Source organism: Sebastes fasciatus, chromosome 10, assembly GCF_043250625.1.
Source record: "Sebastes fasciatus isolate fSebFas1 chromosome 10, fSebFas1.pri, whole genome shotgun sequence".
NCBI classification, from domain to species: domain Eukaryota; kingdom Metazoa; phylum Chordata; class Actinopteri; order Perciformes; family Sebastidae; genus Sebastes; species Sebastes fasciatus.
The window spans coordinates 27,540,663-27,565,634 of NC_133804.1; the positions used below are offsets into that span (position 1 = coordinate 27,540,663).

Genomic DNA, 24,972 nt, shown 5'->3' on the forward strand with positions numbered 1-24,972 from the left:
ATGGCGGAGGCCATGGAAGTTTATTTTTCGGTGCATAATATATTGTAATTTTAGTTGCATATTTTTCTTCGTAATTGTATAATAGGTCTGAGGAAAATCTCAAAGGGCTCATCTTTTTCCTCTGTCATTATGTCTTTGCATTTACAGCATTATGTAACCTGTTTGCTAGCTTGCTAAATTGTTGTCTAGATGCCGACAGTAACGTTAATATTGCCGTTGCTTAACAGTGTTAGTGTTCTCACGACTTAACCACTTGAATACTAAGCATATTGTGTACACGACTTCTCATATTGTAAACACGCTGACTTTAGTTGACTTAACGGCCACAGGTGTCGCTGTTAACAAGTATTTCTGATTCCTACAAACAGTCCCTTTAAGTCTCTGCCGATCAAGTGTTGACCCACATAACTGGAGGCTTCACACACAACAAATCACCACAGAAATCTGATAGAAATGGATTAAATTAACGCGCAAACTGTCTGCACTTGTTGCCACAATCCTCTCCTTATTATTATGACATTATGCTGTGAGTTATAATCAGGATATAGGAGCTGAACAGTTACAGTGACAACATAAACCAGCCAACACCGTCTCGATATGGTGGACAAAATGTGTATTTTTCTTTCCCTCCCCTCTCTCCTCCCTCCCTTTCCGTGTTCTCCACTTCTCCCTCGCAGGCCACAAGTGTTTGATTCGCTGTCTGGCTGTGCATATTAATGAGGAGAGGACAGCGGGCTGCTTTTAAAAGAGCTGCTGCCTTCAACCTCTCCACACACACACAGACACACAGAGAGAGAGAGAGAGAGAGGAAGAGAGAGAGAGCTAAACGACTGACTGGAGGTTCATCCAAGCGCGCAGGACGCACAGACTGAGTTGCACAATCAGCTCTCCAAAGGGACTCCAAAAAAAAAAACCTCAGCAGCTCCTTCACTTCTTCTCTGCAAGTGGATTTTATTTGCACCTCGAAAGACTCGAAAGCTCGGATTTTGAGGAGCTTGTTTTTAACAAAAAACAAATATATATTTTGACTTGTGAAGAGATGCATCGGTGCACAGCGGTGCTACTGTTGTTAGTGGTGGCCTTATACGTCCTGAGTGCAGAAGGTGAGTAATGCTTTATTATTTGTTCATTTTAAAGTTTTCATAATGGGATTTTTTTTTTTTTTGTTGTTGTTGCTTTGAAGCAATGGTGATGTATAGCTGAATAACAAGCAAAACGATGGAGATGTATACGTTTTTTTACGCCTCATTTGCTTTGTTATGTTGTGCATGAAGGGATTAAAGCATAAAATCAGATCCAGAGTTTGTTTGCAACAAGAGTGAAGTTGATCCTCAAATCTCCAGCACAGGTTGTGAAAACAACAAGTGTCTCAGTGGTGTTTGCTTCACAACTCTCCAATATGCCACCTGCTTCAATTCAGCTTCTTAATCTTATTTTATCCATAAACATTGAGAACATTGAGAAGAGTGCACTGATGAATACCATACACACTATGTTACATCATAGTTTGCATACTACTATGGTGTAACAATCTGATCTCATGAGCCCTGTGTTGGCATTCACAAGTTTGTTTTTTTTACACCCTGAACACACCACTGTGGGACTTTCTGGCAGGACAAGTGAAGCTCACCATATGTAACTGGAATCATTTAAAGCCGATTTTTACGGGGCCAAGTGGAGGAGGGTTTGGGGGCATGATGGAATGAAATGCTATTGTTTATTTGGGAATAACAGATTTAATGAGGGAAAAAAATGGAGCAAAAACAACCTGCAAATCTTAGATGTAGTCTAAATATACTCTGGAAGTTGTCTTATATGTCAAATATGTGTCTGTATTTGCCAGGGACATTATTAGTCAGCTCTTTAAAAAGCACATATTGCATGAATGTAGTTTGGTGCAAAGAGAGGGGGAAACCAATAACTGAAAAAACATCAATGTATGCTTTAAAAGTCACTTAAATTCTTAGATAAAATGTTTTATTATTGTCATCACAGATGGCACCAGAGTAAACAGGTTTCTCTTCTCATAGACTGAAGTGTAGAAGCCATTTACCCCCATTGAAAACCCCCATTACACAGTACACATGGATACATTAACCTCAATGTTATGTTACATCACCGTGGGGCTCGAGACAGATTTAGTGGCCGGCGGTGAGGACAGATAGCAGGTTGATGGATGAAGGAAACCTTGGACTATCCAGGTCATCGCCTCCCATCACAAATATTATTCAACCCAGAAAAACTAATTTCCTCCGCCTTTATTCTGCAGCGTAAAGTCACAGCAACTAGAAAACTGGACCTCAAGAAGATGTTGGACTGAAATGAATATAAATACCTAAGAAGTGTGACTTCATGTAGCCTCTATTAAAGCAGTTAATGCATCTGTCCCCAGTGGGGTTAGTCTGATAGAAAAGCAGCATAAAAAGAGGGGTTTTCTGTTGAAGCCACAGGTTCTTTATGCCTAACTTGAATCCCCTTCACTGTGCATTGGATAAATTAGCAAATCAGTTCATATTGCTGATCCGAACAAGTTTTTGAAGTAGCGTTCAACCTGTTGAGGGGAAATAAAGTACATTTTTCTTAACCCAAAAGTTTTTTAGAGGGTAATAACTACATGCAATTTGGAAGAAATCTCACTACCTTTTGTTCATCTTTGAGTTACAATTCATATTCTGAACATGTTTATATGTGACTTCATCTTTAATTAAATAATTACTGTTTTGTATAAGCACACAAATTAAGTAGTTTTTAAAGTGTTATTTCACCAGACTTAAGATAAAGGTAAGATAAACCGGGGACTTATTGAGATTGCTTTGCGATTAAATCATAAACTTTTCTATCACTTCAATGTCTGTGGAAGTTGTGAGCTACTGAGACTAACTTTAATAATCTGTCACACAATCAGTTTCTATTATTTTTAAATCCCCGTGCAGCATTGCAAGTTCATTATGTTACTTTTGATGATTAAAGTCGTGTGTTTGATTTCTCGACAGCCTACAAGTGCAGGTGCACCAGAAAAGGACCAAAGATCAGATATAAGGATGTGCAGAAGCTGGAGATCAAACCCAAACACCCGTTCTGCCAAGAGAAGATGATCTTGTGAGTGAGACTTTTTATTCTCTTTCAGTCTCTCTTTCTTTCCACTGCTTGATATCTTTATTGTATGTCCATGACTGCCCTTTCCTTGCTGACCTTCTTCCTCTCCCTCACTGTCTTCCCTCTTTCCTCTTTATCCTTCTCATCCTTTGTTTGCTCCTTTTCCTTAATCCCTTGACCTTCTTCCTACCCATCTCTTTTCATATACAAGATTTTTCTCTCCTTTCTTTTCTCTTCCACTGCTTCTTATTTTCTTTCTCACTGTGCTGGCATTCACTATAAGTCATAATATCACAGTATTTGTACCAGCTTGACACACAGATATACAGACTGTGCCACAATGACCAAAAACATATTTGGCAGGTGTGCAGGCATCATCAAAACATCCTGTCGTCTGTGCTTAAAGCACTTGGGAGGATTTACAGTGTGATGATTAACTGATGATTTAATGACACCCCGGCCTGCAGTCAGGGGTGAGGAAAAAATATTTATTAGTGTGAAAGGTGGGAAGAAAATAAACACCACTTTCCAGAACGTTCAAGCACTTTCATGACAATCTAATAAAGGGTTCATCTTAATTACCAGATTTATGGCAAAATTCTTCTATCATGATATAGGTCATTTTATATCTCGATAACGATATATCACGTTTTAGCTTGTTTTGTGGTAATTCAATAAATAAATAGTCTAGATGAAATAACCACACGGTATAGCCTATTTTTGTGAATTAAATATTAGACAAATGAAAAGTATTTTCTCATTTAATCAAAAACTTTAGTTCAATAAAATAAACATAACAGTTTAAAGTGAAATTATGAAGAAAAAAACATCATATTTCCATACATACACATTTGTTAATCGCATTGAGCTGAGTGGTAATGTAAAGTGTGATGGAAAAACAAAATTGCAATCTTCAAATGATATTCCCTCGAACTATTTTACATCAAATTTTCTGTAAGTATATGCTTTTTATTATCAATTTAGACAACGGTAAATGTGTATCATGATATCTCAATATACGATTTCACGATATGATTCCATTGAAAGACGATAAATTATCATATTGAATTATCACACGATAATATATGATGTACAACATCCTACAGAAGGTTGTGTGCAATGTATGCATCTTTATTACATTATTTCACACCAAAAAAAAAGACAAAAATATTTGTATGTAAACAATGTATGTTCACTTATCAGTATCAGTGTCACTTTACAGTCTTATTTTGTGAATTACAGACTGTCTGTGTGATCTGTCCACCTACTCTCTCTCTCTCCCTCTGCTTTCTGACCTTTGACCCACAAAATCTGACAGCTATAATGTTCAATTCTCTCTCTAGAGGCGTCCAAACACACTCAAAGGATCCCATGGCGCTCAGATAGAAACATTGAATAAATAAACTCTTAACATTATATCTAGCCTACAGTATGTAGTATATTTCTTTTACTGTGATCTTGGGTCAACTCCTGGGGGTGAGGTCTCAAACGTAGCCAGAAATGTGAGCTGTGATATCCGTGTGGAATTCATTTGAAGTTTCATGTCAAAGCTACATGAAGGGACGACAGATGGGGATGTTATGTCAGCCTCCCTGGAGTCCGTTTTCTGTTCCAGGCACAAACTCTGCTGCCACCTGCTGTTAGATTACAATATCACACTGAGAACACAATGTGGGTAGCTGATCATGTGGATGTGACATATGATATAGCATTAATCAGTTTCTATTAGGGACAAAAATGCAAGTCAGTACAATGTAAATCATGACTTTTTGGGTTAAGACTTGATACAAGGTTAGAGTTAGGGTTAGGGTTAGGCATATAGTTTAGATAAGTCTCCAGGGACTTAATGTTAGACAATGCAGTGTAGAGCTGCAAAGATTAATCGATTAATTGTCAGCTATTAAATTAATCGGCAACTATTTTTGATTATTGGTTTGAGTATTTTTTTAAGAAAATAAGTAAAAAATTCTCTCATTGCAGCTTCTTAAATGTGAATATTTACTAGTTTCTTTACTCCTCTATGACAGTAAACTGAATATTTTCGAGTCATGGATAAAACAAGACATTTTCATCTTGGGCTTTGGGAAACATTGATCGACATTTTTCACCATTATCTGACATTTTATAGACCAAACAACTAATCGATTATTCGAGAAAATAAACGACAGATTAAACGACAATTCAAATAATCGTTAGTTGCATCTCTAATACATAATGTACCCTTAAGTGTGTGCTCTTTAAAATTGGTAAATGACTGAACACCAGTGAAATTTAAACCCTTTAATGTAAAAATATGTATCCTATAATTAACAAAACACCTGTGTTTTTACTCAATTTATACATGAAATTACAATTGAAGGATTGAATTCAGATATTTCCCGTACCTATACGTTTGGTCATAAGAGTGGGTCGTAACAATAACACCACATAAACAGCTCTTTTTAAATTGGAGTGTACAGATTATGGAAATTAGATTAATCAGATTGCATTGATCCCATACATTTCAATATTGTCAATTGAAAGAAAATTAATCTGCAGAAATTATATTAACAGAATTATCATTTAAATCAGTTATTGAGCAATTTATGTATTTTAATATTTTCTGGTATGTGAGGATTTCTACTTTTCTCCGTTTTATAGCATTTTAAATGAAGTATTTTTGGATTGTGGATTGTAGGCCGTACAAAACAAGCAGTTTGAAGATGTCGCCCTGGGCTCTGGGAACTTGAATTGTGCATTTTTCACAATTTTGTGACATTTTATTGTGAAATTATTAATCAAAAAATACTAGGCGAATCAATTGATAATGAAAACAAATCATTAGTTGCAGCCCAAGTATCGTTTTTATAGTTGATGCTCTATAATGGACAACTATTATAAAGTAAACAACATTTAAAGTGACAATTAAGGGTTTAATTTAGTCTGTACAGAAGTTAAAAGTTAATAAAAGTTAATAAAAATTTACTCAAATTTAAAATTTACTGACAGTGTATGATTATGTATGTGTCTAAAATGATGTAAAGTTATAAAGGAAAATCTATATGCTGTGTTTTCAAAGACTATGCAGCCAGACATGGAGTTGAGGTAATCAAGCGTGAATGCATAAAGAAACCCTCTGAGAAGTGCTAGAGTTGGTCTACTTCAGCTCCCAGGTCTGTTCCTGTGTGAGTGTGTGTTACCCGCCACACAGCCGTTATTTAAGGCTGCTCTATTAGCATGAGATGGGGGCCACCAGCCACTGGTGCCCGGTGAAAAATGAGCCTCAGCGGGCTCCGGAAAGCCACAGAAAGAAAGAGAGCAGGAGAGAAATGAGCGAGCGAGTCCCCCTCTGGTCTTTGTTGTGGCCGTTTGGCTTACGGCGCTCAGCTTGGCATTCTGAGCGACCACTCCTAAACCACACACACACACACACACACCAGCTAGAGCAACAAAATGTCCCTGGTTTCTCCTTATTTCTTTTCTTTCTCTCCATTTTCTCTCTCCTTCTCTTTCCCATTTAGTCTTTTTTCTACTTTATCACTTTAATATCCTTTTTCACCTTCTTTTTAGTCTCATTATGTTTCTTATCGGTGCCCTTTCTCTGTCTTTATCAGTCTCTTTTTCTGTTTTCTTGCTGCTTCTCTTCTTCTACCCTGTTACGCTTCAGTCAGTTGTATTCAGATCCTTTACTTAGTAAACATAAACAAGTAAAAGTCATGCATTCAAAATAAAAGCACACCAGTATTAGGCTACTCTGAGTATCACATTAAAGGTACAGTGTGAAGGATTTGATGGCATTTGGTGTTGTGGTTGCAGATTGCAACCAACTGAGTACGCCTCCGCTCATTCCTCCCTTTACAAGACTGCAGTAACATGAGCCGCCGTGTGGACAACCGTGGTAACGCCGTTCGCCTCGCTCAGAGGCCATCCTTACCGTAATAACACTACTTTAGGAACAACAGAAGTCAGACGGCAGCTGGCGGTACCACGGTTTTGCACTCTGCGGCTCAAGTTACCGCAGTTTCACAAGTGTGTCAAAGAACTACGGTGTCCTTCAGGTAACATAAACACATGAAAGTCTCTCTCTAGCCACTGTTTGGTTTGTCCGTTCGGGCTACTGTAGAAACATGGCGGACTCCGTGAAGAGGAGCCGCTCCCGATTTAGATATGAAGGGCTCATTCAAAGCTAACAAAAACACAACGCTTCTTAGTTTCAGGTGATTATACACTAATGAAAACATAGTTATGAATATTATATTACATTTATGCTAATAGATCCCCCCGAAATGTTACACACTGCTCCTTTAACGTTATGCAGAATAAGTCATTTTAGAGTGTCATATCATATCATGGTGGATTAGTATAAGCATTTTAATGTTGCTAGTGAAGATGGAACACATTTTAGCTTTACTTTTTGTCAGTTTATCTTATAAGATAATCATATTGTTAATCATAAGTAACTTGCAGCTTTAAAATGTAATATAATGTAATGTAATAAGATAAAAAGTACAGTATTTCCCCTTTAAATGTAGTGAAGTGGAAGTATGAAGTTGCAGAAAATGGAAATACTCACGTAAAGTTAGCTTCATCATCGCTACTTTTCTTTTTCATTTTACTCTCATTCTTCTTCCAGCTCCCTCGCAGTCTTTCCTTCATCCTCCTGTGCTTTTGAAACATTCTTCTAACCATATTAGAGCCAGTGGCTGCACTTGAGCTGCCCAGGTGAATGACAATGAGGAGGAACTAAAGCTCAAATGAACACAGTTATTTAGGTTAAATTTAAATGAATAAACATTCAGGGTGTGTTTATTATCACGGCCTTGGCATGCACACATATAAAAGCACTTCAGGTTGTCTCAAAGCTCAGTTCTTCCATCACAAAGCGCGTACAGCTGCCTCTCAACAGCCAAACAAAGTGACTGAATGAGCAGGAAAATAGATGCTTTAATCTTATAACTACTGAATGCAGCGTTTTTATTGAGAGTCAAGTCTTTTCTCCTCTAGTCAACTTGTTGAGCATTCATGGTTTGGCAAGCCTTTGAGCATGTCACTGGATGGAGAGGCCCCATGGCATGCTGGGTGTTTTTCCCACATCCCCCTTGTTTGGCCTGAATGTGCCACATGCAGGCATACTGTCTCTACCGGTGCCTTAAGCAGAGCGTTACAGACAGACCGGTTGATTCAATGAGCTCAGATGTCACATTTTTCAGTGGCAGCTCCATAATATTACTCCCCGGCCAAGTTAACTGGCCGCCCCGTGCAAGCTGCCCTTTTGAATTGCGAGGGCATTTAACTGCGGAAATGTTATTGAGGACATTTTAGAAAGGCAGCTAAAATTTGGGGCAACAACATGTCAAATGTGCTACAACGGGACCAGTCTCCATTCAAACCACTCGGACTGGCTTTCAGATAGTTTTAAATACCCCAAATCAGTATTTTTACTCCATTCAGCTCCATTGAAATTCATGCAAATAAATTGGCTCCTGTAGTTGATCGCAACTTTCTTTCAAACCATTGAAGATAACACAGTTGTCTATTTCTCAAAACATATTGTGCAACCTAATTAAACTATTAATTGCACCGCAGGGGTCTAAATGTCAAATATTTATTGCTTAATCTCTTAATTTTCTTCTCTAAGTCACTGACTGTACAATAGCAAGCAGATTCTGGTGCCATATTTGACATTTTGGCCCGCTATGCTGTTATTTAGAGTGTGTTTAGCGTGTGAGCAGTGTTTCCCAACTCCTCATCTATAAATCGTGACGAGTGAATTTGTGCATAAATGAACGTTCTTGACCATCTTTACTGCCATTTCCGCATCATCTTATATTATCTTGAATAAGTAAACCAGCCATTTCGCTATTTTTCGTTTGATAAATCACAACTTGGCTCAACGTTTTATGCATGTGATTGAAAAAATATACACATTAAATCATTTTTATTACACAGCTTTGTGGAATACTTGATTCTGATTGGTCAATCACGGCGTTCTACGGTCTGTTATTTCCTTATAGCAGACCGTTGCTATGTATAACAGACCGTTGCTATGGGCACAGTTCATTATTACACAGTTCACATTATTGATTTCTTAAGTAAGTAGCCATGTAATAAGCGGGATAATGTACAACTAGCAGGTCATTGTTGTGAAATTAACCCCCCGGGCTTCGCGTTGGGGTCCCTGCATCTCCCTGTCGGGGTTTATTTAACAACAATGACCGACTCGCTTTACATTATCCTTTACATAATTGAGATCAAATAAAGGCATTTATGCAGAGTTAAGAGGCTCTAGTGTTTTTCCTCTCATCAGTAAAACAAATGTTATAAGTAGGCTTCAATGAATTTTACAAACGTCCATTTAACTGCTGTGGGAGTGCATAAGATGTGATTTGTTAATAACATTATATTCTTTTACTTTCTAACATCTCTGGGGTATTTTTTTTTGTCTCTCCTGTGCTCGCCCTCTCAGTGTGACGATGGAGAACGTGGCTCGGTTCAAAGGTCAGGAGTATTGTCTTCATCCCAAACTTCAGAGCACCAAGAATCTGGTCAAATGGTTCCGCATCTGGAAGGACAAGCACAGGTAATAATCTTATAAATCCTGGACAAGTCGTGGATAAGCAGACAATGGATTTGTTTTACTTGTGTTTTAATTCCTGGGATTTTTTATCTTACTCCCTATAATGTTATTATGTTGATTGTCTTTGCGGGTGAGGGGTTAAGATGCATTGTTTTCAAGGCTATAGATGACAAGAGAAAATACAAATATTCTCATAAATACTTTGGCTTTCCTAGTCGGCTCTAGTCAGTACACAGTTTGCAAAATAACCTAATAATGCTACAGATGGCAACAATAATAATTATTCAAAGCGGCTATAATCAATATTTATGGATCAAATGACTGCGTGTAATGTAAAAGGTGTCACTCGTAGTGACAAACGCACAAAACAATTATCACCCGACGGTGCAGTTCCCCTCAGCTCGACAGAGCTTTATAGTGTATTATTTAGAGACTAGCTTGTGAACATAGTGGAACATTTATCATCTAAAGAGTCACATATTTCTCTCAGGGGTTGGTAGAGACCACAAATATTGGATTTACGTTCATCAGATGGCCAGAAACGCGACTCTAAATGAATACTAATGTTGCTTCATGTCGACTGGATGCATTAAAAGGAAAACGTTTGCTAACACATTCACCATTTCAACTTAAAATTGTACCAATGTTCACAGCTTGTTTCTGCATCCATACAATAGACACATTTAGAAAGACACAACACTAAAAGGCTCATTTGATGTTAGCATTCTACTGTATATGTATTGTTTCCCATTAGATTTCCATATCCCTTACTGCTCTGCCAAGCACACTAGAGCTGCTACGATTAATCAATTAGTAGTCAACTATTAAATTGATCGCCAACTATATAATAATCCATTAATCAATAGGAGTAATTTGTAAAAATTCTCTGATTCCAGCTTCTTAAATGTGAATATTTTATGACAATAAACTGAATATCTTTGAGTTATGGACAAAACAAGACATTTGAGGACGTCATCTTGGGCTTTGGGAAACACTGATCAACATGACATGTTATAGACCAAACAAGTAATCGATTAATCAAGAAAATAATCAACAGATTAATCGACAATGAAAATAATTGTTAGTTGCAGCCCTAAAGCACATCCATGACAACCTGCCTCTGTTGACTCTGGGTCGTACTGTGGTTGCCCGGTGGCTTCTCTGTGAAGCTTTATTGATTTGTTTTGTTGAAAATGTCTCCTCTCACCTTCCCTCCACCACGGGGAGGTCAGAGATCAGAGGTCAGGGTCAGCCACAGATAATAAGCCCTGTGGAGAAGGCAGAGATTCAGTATTTTGCTGAGTACAAAAGGATATTTCCACTGGGACTTTGTGTGTTACAGGGTGATTAAACCTTTGTCCTTACACTTATTTCCACAAGGCCAGCAAATCAAATACAACAAACTGAGACAAAAGGAAAACAGCTGCTGGAGGAGGTTACAGAGCCGTAAACATGCCACATCTTTTGCTCAAAACCGTTGTTGTAAATATAGACGTGTGGCAGGCGTGCTCAAGCGCACTAGCGACATCGTCGCAGCGCGCAAGCGTTTCCAAGTGCCTATTTTTCGGCTGTGACGGCTGCAGTGCGCATGTCATGCAACGGCTGCATGTCCTGCAACGGCTGCATGTCATGCAACGAAGAACAATCAATCACAGCTGGCAGATATTTTTTCTTTCTTCCGTAAATATCAGTATGGAGGAGAACTTAATCATTTTAGTGCAGGGCTACCCAGAGCTTTATATGTGTCCCACGGACTATTTTACTTGCTTCACCCTTTCTGTCCAAGAACATCACAACATCCAGTTGAAAGGTCAGCCAAATTGACGCAGAGAAATCGAGCAGTAAAGTTACTGTGATGGATTTACGGTGCTGGAAATCCATTAATCTTTGCTTTGCTGACTGAACTAAACTTGTGTTTAGTTTAGTCAATCAGGCTTCTTGCTAAATTAGCGCAACTTCATCATCATCGTCATCGCAGTATGCAGGTTTTGGTTGCTTGGTAACGGCAGGCGTGACAGGACCGCAACCTCCCAAACAGATTGGAAGGAAAAAAAGCGCCACATCTGGCGTTTTCCACATGTTTTTAGACACAGCCCATAACGATGCTGGCAGAAGGCAGCTAAAAGAGCGGGCTGTTGTCATACATCGTTCATAGCTATATCTACACAAGGTAATGCACTGTAACTCGTATATATCCCACAAAATCAATTTGTATGTAATCCACGTAATCGTGAACCAGGAAGTATAAAGAGTATGAGTAAAACGCAGCATATGGAGGAGTTCAGGGTGGATGGGTGGGTCAAAAAATATGGGACTTTCGCCTAGGAGACCGCTGTTCATGACCTGTGTGAAACCAGAAGTCAACGTTGATTTTTTTGTAATGTAACTTCTGTATTTAAGTTACGTCACTTCTGTAGTTATTTTAACCTAAACCACGACCTTTTCCTAAACCTAACCAAATAGTTTTGTTGCATAGACCTAACCAAGTTGTTTCCTGTGAAGACAGAAGTTTATTTTGAAAAGACTGTATACATGTAACGAGCGGAAATTGACAAGTGTTGCTGGACATTCGTAGGAAAACGCATGAAAAATGGTGAATAACTTTTCGTAAGATATCATACGAGCTGTTGTATGAGGATACGCCGAAAGAAGTGAATCTTTAACAGACAACTGAACAACAAATTAACTCTATTTTTGTTTCTTCCTCAGGGTGTATGAAGCCTAAAACCTCTGCGACCCCGCACATGTGGATAAAGTGAGACAAAAAAAAAAGACGACAACACCACCAGGACTGTTTTTTTGCAAAGTACAAGATGTAATCTTCAATCAGACTGTACTTCTTCCCTCTTCTGCCTGAGATCTGTCGAGCACATAAAGAGATATCTTTAGTTCGTATATATATATATCTATATATACATAGATAAATATATATATATATATATATATATATATATAAGATGGTGGGCTCGTTTTAGATACAGTCACTTACCACTCCAGTCTTTACAACTGTAGTTATACTTGTCACATAGTGGGCGAGCGACCACCATCTGTGTTCAGACAGCTGTAGGTTCGTTCAGTTGTTACTTAAAGGGACTTCTTTTTTGCTTTTAGGCTTATTTCAAAGTGAAGAGTGTAAATCTGAAGACAAACCTTCCTTTGAAAAAAATACAGTGTGGATGTTTCTGTTAAGATTTTCACTGCTCTGGTATTCACTATGACAGGTAGGACATTTGTACAATGCTAACATTTAGGATCTGATCACCTGTAAACGGTAGCAATACAGTTTCTCAATCTGTATTTAGAGGAGTGGCAGTCAGTGTGCGGTTACATATAATACAGATTGTTCAGTCAGATGGAGGAGATCTACCACTGTTTGTGAGTGTGTGTGTTTACCATGTACATGCTTGTCATATGTGTCAAACAAACACACTACTCTGCTGCACCCATTTTTGTGAAATATTATCAAATTAACTGGCAGGGTGTAGTTTCAATAGATATTAAATACAATATCACATAGTTCATTTGTGCCATTGCTACATACAGTACAGTCTGGACTTCATTCAAATATTTGATTATTAAAGGGACAGTGTGTAACATTTGAGGGATCTACTGTATATCCCATTTGGGGGATCTGAAACTGCCGTAACGTGAGTCGCAGACTGCAAAACCCTAGTACCACCAGCCACAGTCTGACTTCTATTATAGTAAGGATGACCTCTGAGCGAGGCGAAGAGCGTTACCACGGTTTTGTACTCGGTGGCTCACGTTACTCCAGTCTTGGAAAGGGAGGAGTGAGCGGAGGAGTACTCAGTTGGTTGCAATCTGCAACCACACCACTAGATGGCACTAAATCCTACACACTGTCCCTTTAAATACACTAAGAAAGGAAGACTGTCTGCAGTTTACATCAACAAAGGACTATCTGTTTTTGTAGTTCCACCTCTTGAAATAAATGTATAATGAAGCAATATCTCATACAAACTGCCTACATAACGACTGTATTGAGCTGTTAGCATCCTTAAAGGAAAAAGGCTGGTGGTGATATTCTAGTCTTTTGTTAATGTTAACCATAAAAATATTCAAAATCTACCACGTCTGTGGCACTCAGCCCCAAGCCCATTCATTCCTACTGAATATGTGCATTTTTAAATACTTTCACTTTAAAAAAAAAAGGCTAAATAACTCCCTAAAAAAGCAGGGCACTGTAGATTTGATCAAATGTCACTCAAACTGGAGTAAATGGTGTATTTGTTGGGGACTATTTTCATCTGCGGATTAACACACATTTGGTGCTCAACTGAGTTTTTGTGGCCGCAGAAGGTGACTTCAAATAAAACTACAGTGACCATGTTTACGGTAAGAAAGAAAAATATCACCCAGTGTGGCTCATTGATTCATTATGTTGAGAAATAAGCTGCTGTAAGGGGACAATGTGCCTGAAAACTTTAGCAGTCTGAGTCATACTTACTGTCCACATACAAAAGAACACCCATTAAGGTTATATTTAAATGTATGTCCGGCATTTCATTTGTACTCCTAATGATCATTTCACTGTCTCCTACGTGGGTGATGATGCTCTTTTACGATCTTATCTCTCCTCCAGTAGATCTACTGAACTATAGCTGTCCAACGTGTTATTATTCTGTATGCTGTGGACACACTTGGTAATAATGACTGTTGTTTTGTTGCCACCAAACAGAATTCACACAAAAATATATCTGCATATATATATGAAAACACCACATTTTCTTTACCTTTTGAAGAATGTGCATTATTCTTGTTTTATATCTTATATATCAATATATATAAAGAAGCATTTTGTAAATGGACCAGTATAGCCTATATGTTAGTCAGAATGAATTCACATTATAGTGTCATGTATATTGTATTACTGCATTATAGTTGTTTTTGCTATTTAAATCTTGGTTTGGTAACAGATATTTGGAGGGTGAGTGTTTGAACCAGCCCACCAAACACACAGTTAAACATTCCTGTGAGTGTAAAACAATAAACAGCAATAAAGTGTCTATAGAGCAGCTCGTGTTTGCATTTTATTCATTGTAATTGAAAGTGAAACAAAGGAGAAGATAAGAAAAGAGGAAGGAAGATGGAGCCCTTTCAAATTAAAGTGCTGTGAGACAAGCAGTCCACCAGGTGGCAGTATATACCAACACCAACTGATTATTATCAGGCGAAGAGCAGGAGATGGTAATAGTAAATAATACAGGTAGTTTAGCTGTAAATATTTCAGTGATTAGAAAGTATTGTGAATACAGAAAGACAATAATTCACATAAACATATTGAGGTAATATAGGCAAAAAAAATCAGAATTCAATAAGTCAATAAAACTTTTTAATTGTACGTTTTATAACAATGTCTTTATTTAAAAGCTATTTATCAAATTGTTTGTCATAGTCTGGTGTCTAAAAGTTATACATGAGTGGAGAAAAATAAGTTAATGTCAGTATTATGATTTCAGTTTAACTAAACTCAAATCGAGCCTGACAAAGTGTGTTTAAAAATGACATAAAGTAACTTTAATGTGTCTAATTAATGTATTTAAACAGGGATCCTATCTTTTATAGGATACAATACATAGGCATTGTTACACTTAATTATACTGCAACCGATGCAAGGTATATAGGACTTCTAGCCATAGCTAATTTGCAGACCTTGTCCCTCATTAGGCTTTTAAGAAAAATTAAATTAAAAAAATTAAAAAATACAGAATAGCACATCTTACATAAAAACACATAATACAACATTGTACATTACAATTACTTTACATATGTACTGTATGTTCCCAATCAATAATCAGTGATCACAGGTTTGGTTTAGTTTCAGCCAGTGTTTCACCTATTCATTAAACGATAGATAGATAGATAGATAGATAGATAGATAGATAGATAGATAGATAGATAGATAGATAGATAGAGGTAATATATATAGTATACACAATATAAAGAATATATTATATTAGTATATTAGAATATACTATAAACAAAGTGTGCAAGTTACAATTTTCAACATTCCTCTACATAAATATAAAACATTCTTGTATATATACAGTCAATAAAATAGATGGGAAATAAAGTTTTACTGGATAAAGTCTATGTAATATCTTGACAGACATTACCTACTTGAGTACATGTGCTTAGTTACTGTCTACATAATGTGGTTGGTTAAACTGTCATATAGACAATAGAGACAAAAGAAACAAATAAAAGAAACAATCATATCTGTATTTGTATTTGTGAAGTTATAGCTGCAAGGCGGGGTCAGTATTTGCCAGCTGTCTCCCGCTGTGCTCAGAGTGAGAGAGAGAGGCATGAGAGTCAGTGCATGTCACAGCCTTAGAGACAACCACAACAACACATAATAGATGTAACTCACACTCACTTACATTTATCCTTTGATATTGCAATATATTGTTATTAATTGTTTTGTTATTTGTTTGTTTTATTGACACAACAAACATTAATTACTTCTTTATTGTTTTCTTCCATTTACGTGCATGTTCTTTTTTAAATATCTATATATTGTAATTTGCTTAATAAATTGTATATATGTTTTTTGTTTTTTAATTTTTAATTATTTTTAAATGTATTATTTTTTATTGAATTGACGCTTTGGCAATATTGTCCTGATCAATAAATCAAATTGAATTGAGAGGCGGGGTCAGTATTTGCCAGCTGTCTCCCACTGTGCTCAGAGAGAGTGAGAGAGAGAGAGAGGCGGGGTCAGTATTTGGCAGGTTCGTCCCTTGAGGGTGTGTAGAGAGAGAGAGAGAGAGAGAGAGAGAGAGAGAGACTCGCTAAGCAACGACCGACCTGCTGAACGATCAGGAATCCGATCCGAGCCAGTCAGTCCGAGCTAAAACAAAAACAGGAACCACATTATATATCTCGAGACTCTCTGCAATGTTCCCGACGACATTTATTCACCATCAACTCTGATCTCCATCCGTCAAGACGTCTTCTACAGAAACAAACCCAGACATTGATGCATCGTTGCTGCTCCGCGTTGCTGTTTGTGTTGACCTGGTAAGTCTGGTACCAACTGACTTAGCTCGCTATGCTAATTATGCTAACTAGCGCTTCTTCTGCTTCAACTCCAGCATCTTAGCAGCTAGCATGCTAGCAAGCTAATGCTAACAGCTCGTTTCTCTTGTTGCTCTCTATCTGTTTTAAATAAGTAGTGTCTTACACATGTATATGGTGTGATTGTATCTGTTTATTGTGTCTTAATTTAGGGACTTGCATTTAAGTGCAGCAGTTGGTGTTTAACTGGTTTTATTTGTGTTTTATTTGGAAGCTAACATGCTAATGAAAATGGCTAACTGTGCTAGCAGTGGAAGGCAGTTCCATCACATCTGTGGCTCCTCTGCAGGCAACAGAGAGCTAGAGACAGAAACACTGGCTTAAATAATTAAATATTTCAGGGTTTTACAAGCAGAGTTAAATGATGTTTCTTGTTTTCAGTCGTGCAGATGTTTGATATTATAAATAATTAAATATTTCAGAGTTAAATAATGTCTTTTATTTTTAGTTTTGTAGATATTTGATATTATAAATTATTAATTATTTCAGAGTTAAATAATGTCTTTTATTTTTAGTTGTGCAGATATTTGATATTCTAAATTATTAATTATTTCAGAGTTAAATAATGTCTTTTATTTTTAGTTGTGCAGATATTTGATATTCTAAATAATTACATATTTCAGAGTTAAATAATGTCTTTTATTTTTAGTTGTGCAGATATTTGATTTGATGAATAATTCAATATTTCAGGGTTTATAGGTGCCACAAGCAGAGTTAAAGGATGTCTCTTGTTTTCAGTTGCGCAGATGTTTGTTGATGTGAACCGTGCACAGAGATCCGGTTGTTTCTGCTGTCTGGAGTTATTGGCTCTTTTTGAGCTGTAGCTGTAGTAGTTTCGTTTTCTGTTCAGACTGTTTCTGGATCATTTTACACACAGATGTTTACTGCAGCTATTATTATATTAAACTGTCTGTGCAGGAATGTTCTGGATTTTTTTTTTTTGTGGCACGGCTTTTTGCTATTAATCTTTATTTGTCTGTGCTCCATCCTGGTGAATAGATTTTATCTGTAATAATAATTGATTCAGGATCTCACTTTCATTTTTGAAATCCTTTGCACGTTGCATAATCGTATCCGGGCCATTACCCTGAATCAGGAGGGATTGGGCTCTCCATATGGTGTTTGTATTATAAAAGTACACTACTGGTTGCACACTTGCATTATTGTGCATGCATGCAAACATTTGTATTCACACATACAGTACATAATAGATTCAAAATAAATCACTGTCACTAATCTCTTGGAAATAATATGTGAAGTTGGTTTTGCAACATTGTGGAGCTGAAGCATTTAAAAAAAAAAAAATCAGTTTCTAAGACGCTCTCTTGTTTTTGAGTCCTTATTTAACAGAAATTTCCTCCACAGCGATTTTTTTTTTACAATTTTGAAATAGGTTTTTGATGCCAGAATCGATTTATTTGCTTCATTTGAGTCTTTGCAGTAGAAAGTAGAAGGGAGTTACTGCTTTAATTGTTGTAGTCTGAGTAACATGATGTCAGCCAAAACAAATCGTGGCGAGCCCAAACATAGATAACGGCGGAGGGGGCGTAGAGCACCCATATACTGACATTTATGTTAAATGCATTCAAATGGCCAGATGGAGCTGACCATGGATGTATGAGAGAACGGAGCTGACGGCAAAGCTAGAGACGGACTTAGAGAAGTTAGCGCAAGTGTACACGTGTGACTACGTCTGGTTTTCAAAATAAGGTGTTGACAAAGGGGAAAATCGCAAGAAATCGTAATATCGAGTCGCAATACTTGTAGAATCGTAATACTTAAAATCGCAATACATATCGAATTGGCACCCAAGTATCGTGATAGTATAATCGGGAGATAGGTGTATCGTCCCAGCCCTACTAAACGATTAATCCTTTACAATCTGGACAATAATCGCTAATGAAAATAATTGTTCTACAGCATTGCCAATAACATCAAACCTAATGATGATGATTGCAGTTTTTTTCACAACAATATCTTTATTTATATGGCATGTTGCACACTGATTGAAACATGAAATGTAATTCAGAAATAATTATTTATAGTTGTATGAAGGGGTAGGAAAAAACAAAGCCAGCATTATAAATGAGAATGAGAAAACTGAGTGACGTAAAGGAAGTTATTAATGTACTATAAATAGCTGTCCTGGCAGGATTTTACAGCAGCCTCTGGTGCTTGTGCACTACATGCTTGTTAGATAATACATTAATGTGGCATTTAGCTTTAACAATACTAATGTACTGTATGCATACACAGAGGTGTAAGACTTAATGTATAGAAGTAATGAAGAATGGTCCTTTTTGGTCTGTATTCATGTTTTTTTAGGCTCTTTGCGCCTGACCTGCAGCTACTTTGTGGACATACACATGATCTATGGTCTTATCTGAGGGGCTTATGCAAAACCTGTCCCATAGCTTAGTAAAGTTTAACCAAAACAACAAGTTCATTGTGCAAGAAACAGCAGATATGTCTATAGGCACACTGGAGTAAAGGTCAACTCTGCAGTGGTGCTGATGTTGGAAAAATGGTAGCAAAACTGTTGTTGAGTCAGCTGCTGTAATACACTTTGGATTGATGGTGTAATACACTCAGTTGAACTAGTGCAGTCTAATACGACAGTCCTGCAATAAATTCCACCTTTTGTGAAGGTTATAATGTTAAGTTTTTGTTAGAAGAGAGGTGTTACTGGCAACTCCCCAGTTAGACGTCGAGTCCCTTTTACTCGCCGGGTGTGGCGACACGTCTTGACAAATAACTGCACATCTATATTAAACGCTGGGTAACTTTTGTCATCATGGACATGTTATACATTATTAGATCGAATAGATTCTCCACAGTTCAATCGTCCTGTTCATTTTATGGAAACTATGAGCACTAAAGTATAATTCATTCAGATTTATGGTGCTGTTGATTGCTGCTAGACTGCCCCGTAAGTTGCGTGCCTCCCTTCATGTCTTCTGACCAGGGAAAATGTTGTTTTTGAAAGGAAAAACGCCAACAAATATGGATTGAAGCAGAGTATTTCGTTAGACGGAAGCATGTTGTGAATTTTGGAAATGATTACATCTTTTTTCAATGAATTGTGACTTTTGAACTGAAGACAATTACAGTCAGACGCTGAGTGCCGCTTGTGTGTGAAAGAGAGAGATTGAAAAAACAAGAAAGCATGCAATGTTTCTGTAAGTTGTTTAATAATAATAATTAGGATGTCAAAGTTATTAAGTTTCTAAGCTTCAAACTACACTTGTTACAGCGGTAAACAAGAGAGACTAATAAAATGTGGAGACTCCTTACCTTTGAAGCGGTCATATAATGTCTGAATATGAGTCCATTACTCAATTATTTAAATTCCTTTAGTCCGTAAAATTAATCCAAGTTGTGAATATTGTCATGTGAAGTCCACTACAAAATAAAGGTGTTCCCACCTTTCTCTGTTTAGCTTTGCCGTAAAAAAGACCGTTGTTGACCATCCCGGAGCTAGATCAAATGAATGATCCATAATTGATATGTTATGCGATAGCCTAAATTTTATACAAGTAATATTCATACTGGTTTAAATAATCAATCTGACAGTATCTCCCATCTTTGCTGAGCATGATGAAAGGAATTAAAGGCCCGTCCCATATAGACGTCTCTCCCAAATATACGCTGGTTGGGTTCAGTGATTGAAGCAAATAAAAGCCTGGGCTATTATTTGTCGTTTTATGGTATTCACTGCCCAGTTTGGGCTCCAAAACCTGGTTTGAGAACATTGTTATAGAGCTAAAATATTATGTTAAAGCAATTAATTTAAATGTTCAGTTAACTCAGTGAGAATACTAATAAAATGCAAGGTCAGTGAGACACTGGAGGCATCGCTATGATTAGCATTGATTCTCATTAAGAGTACCTTAGCTGAACCTGCAGCCTTTTATGTGAAGGACCTCACGTATGCACATACCAACGGTGTCAAAACCCTCCAACCCCCCGCCGGGTGAGATAAGACTGTGTATGCAAGACGACCCACAGTTTTTATATGGAAGGAAAACACGCGCACACACAGCAGTCGCAGCAGTGTCATAACCACACAGCTGCCTGCAGTGTGGGATTGTTGTTGCCAGGTCAGTGAGTGGTTGTTTTAGACTCTGTGGACGGGGGCCAAGCTAAACCCAACATGGTCCAAATCTCTCTAAAGCTGGACCCACAGGGCCAGAAAATTCACCAGATTTAATCCGTCTGCATGTGTTCACACCTGTATGAAAATATGTTTCATAACCTCTCTTTTTATTGGTTAAATTTGCTTTTATGTTGAAACATTTAACTATAGCTCTTTTGCAGAATAAGATAATGAACAAAATAATAAGCTGACAGTAATTTCAAGGAGTAATCAAAGCTGTGCAATTAGGCAGAAATACAATATTTCAGATAAAAATGAAAAAAAGATATGTCATCATCTTACAAGAAGCCTTGGAGCATTATGTTCTGGTGTACATTAAGCCAAAATGGGCCGAAGGCAGTTCCCTGCAGCGTGGCACTGACCTGGCCCAAAGATTGTGTAAATGGAGATCGTCCATTAGGCAGCTGAGATAACAAAAGCTTCTACTGGAAGAAAAATCTTTTATTCATGTGTTGTTATCTTTCCCCACGAATATCAGACTCACAAGAGCATTTCACTTTCAGATCCCGGACTGTAGCTATACTGAAAAATTCTGTAATCCATCTTTCAGATGCATGTTAAGATGTTACGTCAATATATTCAATATTTACTATTCTGCAGAAATGTAGGAAATATTATGTGATTTGCAGGGTTAGAAATTAACTTTAGCACACAACATTGCAACAGAGAATTTGTTAAGTGGATACAGTAGCCCATAAAACCATAAAATAGATGTCTGATAATCTTCCCTTGGTTTAATAAATACAAAAAATCTATTCAGTATTTGTCATGAGAATAGAGCTGAAAGAATCAGTGGATTAATCGATTAGTTGTTCAACAGAAAATTCATTGAAAACTATTTTGATAATTGATTTATCGCCTCGGTTAAGTCATTTTTTTTCAAATGTGAGTATTTGCAGGTTTTCTTTGTCTTCTATGATATTGAACTGAATATATATTTGAAGATGTTAACTACTTGGATTTTGGGAAATTGTTTTGAGATTTTACGGACCCAACAACTAATTAGTTAATAGAGAAAATAATAATAAAAAATGTCAATAATTTGTTGTTGACACAGGTAAGGAGTAAGACAATATATACGGAGAGATTTTTAGAGATTTGTCAGCAGGTAAAGATGTTGCTATTAGAGATGCAGCGATTAGTCGACTAATCGATCAGTAATTTTTCATGCAAAAATAGCAGTTTTCAGCCTGTGAAATATGGAGATTTCCTTCGATATCATATTAATCTGAATATCTTTGGGTTTTGGACTGACAAAACAAGACATTTAAAGACATCACCTTGGAATTTGAGAAAATGGGATGGACATTTTCCACTATTTTCTGAAATTTTATAGACCAAACAATCGATTAATCTAGAAAATAAGCTGCAGATGAATCGATAATGAAAATAATCGTTAGTTTCAGCCCTAGTTGCGATATTGTTTCTACCAAAGAAGCTGTTCCCTTATTATCTCTGGTTGTGTTCAGTCTTTGCAGGCAATGTTGCAAATCACTGAGCAGGACTGCTTTTGGGGAATATTGGATTTACAGGATTTGGCTTCATTTTAAGGAAATTCCTCCATTTGTCAGGTATTTCATTGGATTACCCAAAACAGACATCACCATCTGTTTATTTTAGCCATAAATTGTTTTTCAATTAACGTCATCTCGTCTTTGCCAGAAGGATGTCACTAGGTAATAGCAGAAGGTTTGGTGAGACAAGCTCTTAATTTTGCCGTAGATATCAGACAGAAGCGCATAATCTTTATTATGCCTGTAAATCGCTGTGTAATTTGCCATTTTTTTGTGCTAAACCGAACCAAACAAAGGCTTGAGAGGCAGAAGGCCTCAGCTTGAGGCAGATGGATAAATCCTGTGCTGAGCGGCTGGTTGGGTTGAAGTAATCTGGTGGTGAGAGCATGTTCTCAGTAGGTTTAAGGGCAGTGCTCTAACTATACAGCATCTGCTCAATGTGTCAAGCCACAAGAGCGATTGCGTAGTAATGAAAGTCACATGACTGGAAATACAGGATGACAAACTGCCATAACCTATATCTGTAACCTTTGGTGCCATTTTCCACCCTGGTTGGTGGACTTTTGCGTTAGATTAAACCTGTGATTTTCCGTTTAAAGATATTTTAAAGTGTGATTGGAAATTCCCAAGTACTAAATATATCTTTTTTACGTTGGTCTCTATATATTAAATGACAAATGCCCAATCACAAGGTATCAGAGATAAAAGCGACACCTTTAGATTGTTTTTGGCTGACCAACCAATTATTTTCTTTATCAGTTAATGTTCCATATTTTGTTTTAGTATAATCAATCAACATTTTAGTGTAAAAATGTCTTTAAATGTTTTTATAAATTGAGCAGTAGAGAAAAAAATCCAAAAATAACCAGCTTACAGTGATGTAAAAGAGAAAGAAAATACCATGTTTGAGAACGTGTAACCATCAAATGTTTTCTGTTTATCGTTAATAAATTGTTTAAAATGATTAATATTGCCAACTAACAACTGCAACTGACGATTATTTTCATTGTCGATATAATCTGCAGATTATTTACGCGATTAATTGATTAGTTGTTTGGTCTATAAAATGTCAGAAAATGGTTTCCCAAAACGCAAGATGACGTCCTCAAATGTCTTGTTTTGTCCACAACTCAAAGATTTTCAGGTTACTGTCATAGAGGAGTAAAGAAACCAGAAAATATTCACATTCAAGAAGCTGGAATCTGAGAATGTTGTTCTTTCTTTAAAAAAATTACTAATCGATTATGAAAATAGTTGCCAATTAATTTAATAGTTGACAACTAATCCATTAATTTATCAATTGTTGCAGCTCTATACCAAAATGTCATTGAATATCCTGTCCATTCGTTAATGGATTTAGCAATAATCCCAATGAGAGATGGGCCCAAGCTACGTGTAAAGATTTAATTTCCAGTTCAATCAAAAAAAACGACAACAACAAAGTCTCTCATTAATTCAGCTCTATCTATTTTATAGATTTTCCAGCGTCCAAAATAAACAGAAGCCAAATTTGGGTCAATCAGTCCAGCCAGCCAGCCAGCCAGCCAGATATCACTGTCTGGATGCTGAGTGATCCATGTTCACCTTGTTAAGTAGAGTGATGCTCTTCAAATACATGAGCTAATAGATTAATTCGACCTTGACCTCAGAGTTGAGCTCTCCTGGCTTGGTCTTGGCAGTCCAGTGCTGCTTGGCTTGTGAGTAAAGTAATAAAGTCTGTTTTCTGGCAGCAGACCCAGTGATCAAAACCAGCCAACACGGCTATTGGAGCCTTTTAGTTCATGTTAGATGCAGGGCTGCCCCCCTGAAAGGCGATGATTCGAATCATCACCCCTCGAGAAGACCCCCCGTTGACTCGCATTTTGTCGTTCGAATCACTGCGCTTTCTTTTTTTTAGCTGCGTCATTGTAAACCGAGCAATACAGGAGCAACAGCATGGCAGGATGTAAACTTTACAAACCAAAATAACCTGTCACCTCCTGTAGACAATCCTTCAGTCAGTCAGTCTGCTTGGTCACTGTTTACAGGCTCTTCATTCTGCTTCATTTGTCGGCGTACTCTCACAGCTGGTGTTTTGATCTATTGTTTACACACAGGCACAGATGGAAATGACAAGACGAGTACTATCCTGTGTAAGCTATTTGTTCTGTGTTAAGTGACTCTCATTCAATGCCGGTATAATAGAGCAAAGACAGTTTATTCAACGATATTTAACAACAGGCTCGGGATTTCCTCATTGATTCGCTGTAGTCTCACTTCCTCATTGCACCGTCACTTTTTTCACAGAGCTGTCAGGCATGTGCAGAATATAAAGACAACAGATGGAAAGGGATCTTTTTTTTAAATGCAGCAAAGGTAGAAGCAAGCTGGCTGGTATTTTAGTGAGCAGTGGTCTGGAAATTTCCATCAGTGTGAGACAGAGCAAGAGAGAGAGGTGATATAGATCAATACTAAATCAATAAAGCTCAATGTCATTGTCTCAGATGAGGCTGAGCCCAGTGACTCTGCTAAGGCTGGGAATCGTAGTTCTGTGTTGTAAATCACACTGA

At 37.2% G+C, this 24,972-nt stretch overlaps 2 protein-coding genes across 9 annotated transcripts in view; both read left to right on the forward strand.

Moving 5' to 3' along the window:
* The first annotated feature begins 760 nt into the window (after positions 1-760).
* cxcl14 (chemokine (C-X-C motif) ligand 14) lies at positions 761-14,688 on the forward strand. Its single transcript, XM_074649226.1, has 4 exons — positions 761-1,103; positions 2,994-3,099; positions 9,542-9,655; positions 12,362-14,688. Exons 1-4 carry the CDS (start codon positions 1,040-1,042, stop codon positions 12,375-12,377), a joined length of 300 nt encoding a protein of 99 aa, XP_074505327.1. The 5' UTR covers positions 761-1,039; the 3' UTR covers positions 12,378-14,688.
* Positions 14,689-16,409: 1,721 nt separating this feature from the next.
* Positions 16,410-24,972, forward strand: part of fam13b (family with sequence similarity 13 member B) — an 80,388-nt gene continuing 71,825 nt past the window's right edge. For 6 of the 8 annotated variants that reach the window (XM_074649227.1, XM_074649229.1, XM_074649231.1 and 3 more), the window contains exon 1: positions 16,410-16,696. The gene's annotated coding sequence lies outside the window, so the exon portion shown is untranslated. The remainder of the gene's footprint in view (positions 16,697-24,972) is intronic. The other 2 variants (XM_074649228.1, XM_074649232.1) reach the window with 1 other exon arrangement.

Bases quoted from the DNA above. Each gene is read 5' to 3' on its own strand.
- cxcl14 (XM_074649226.1), top strand. From the start codon at position 1,040: ATGCATCGGTGCACAGCGGTGCTACTGTTGTTAGTGGTGGCCTTATAC. The intron at 1,104-2,993 runs GTGAGTAATGCT...ATTTCTCGACAG, and splicing joins ATACGTCCTGAGTGCAGAAG to CCTACAAGTGCAGGTGCACC. The intron at 3,100-9,541 runs GTGAGTGAGACT...TCGCCCTCTCAG, and splicing joins TGCCAAGAGAAGATGATCTT to TGTGACGATGGAGAACGTGG.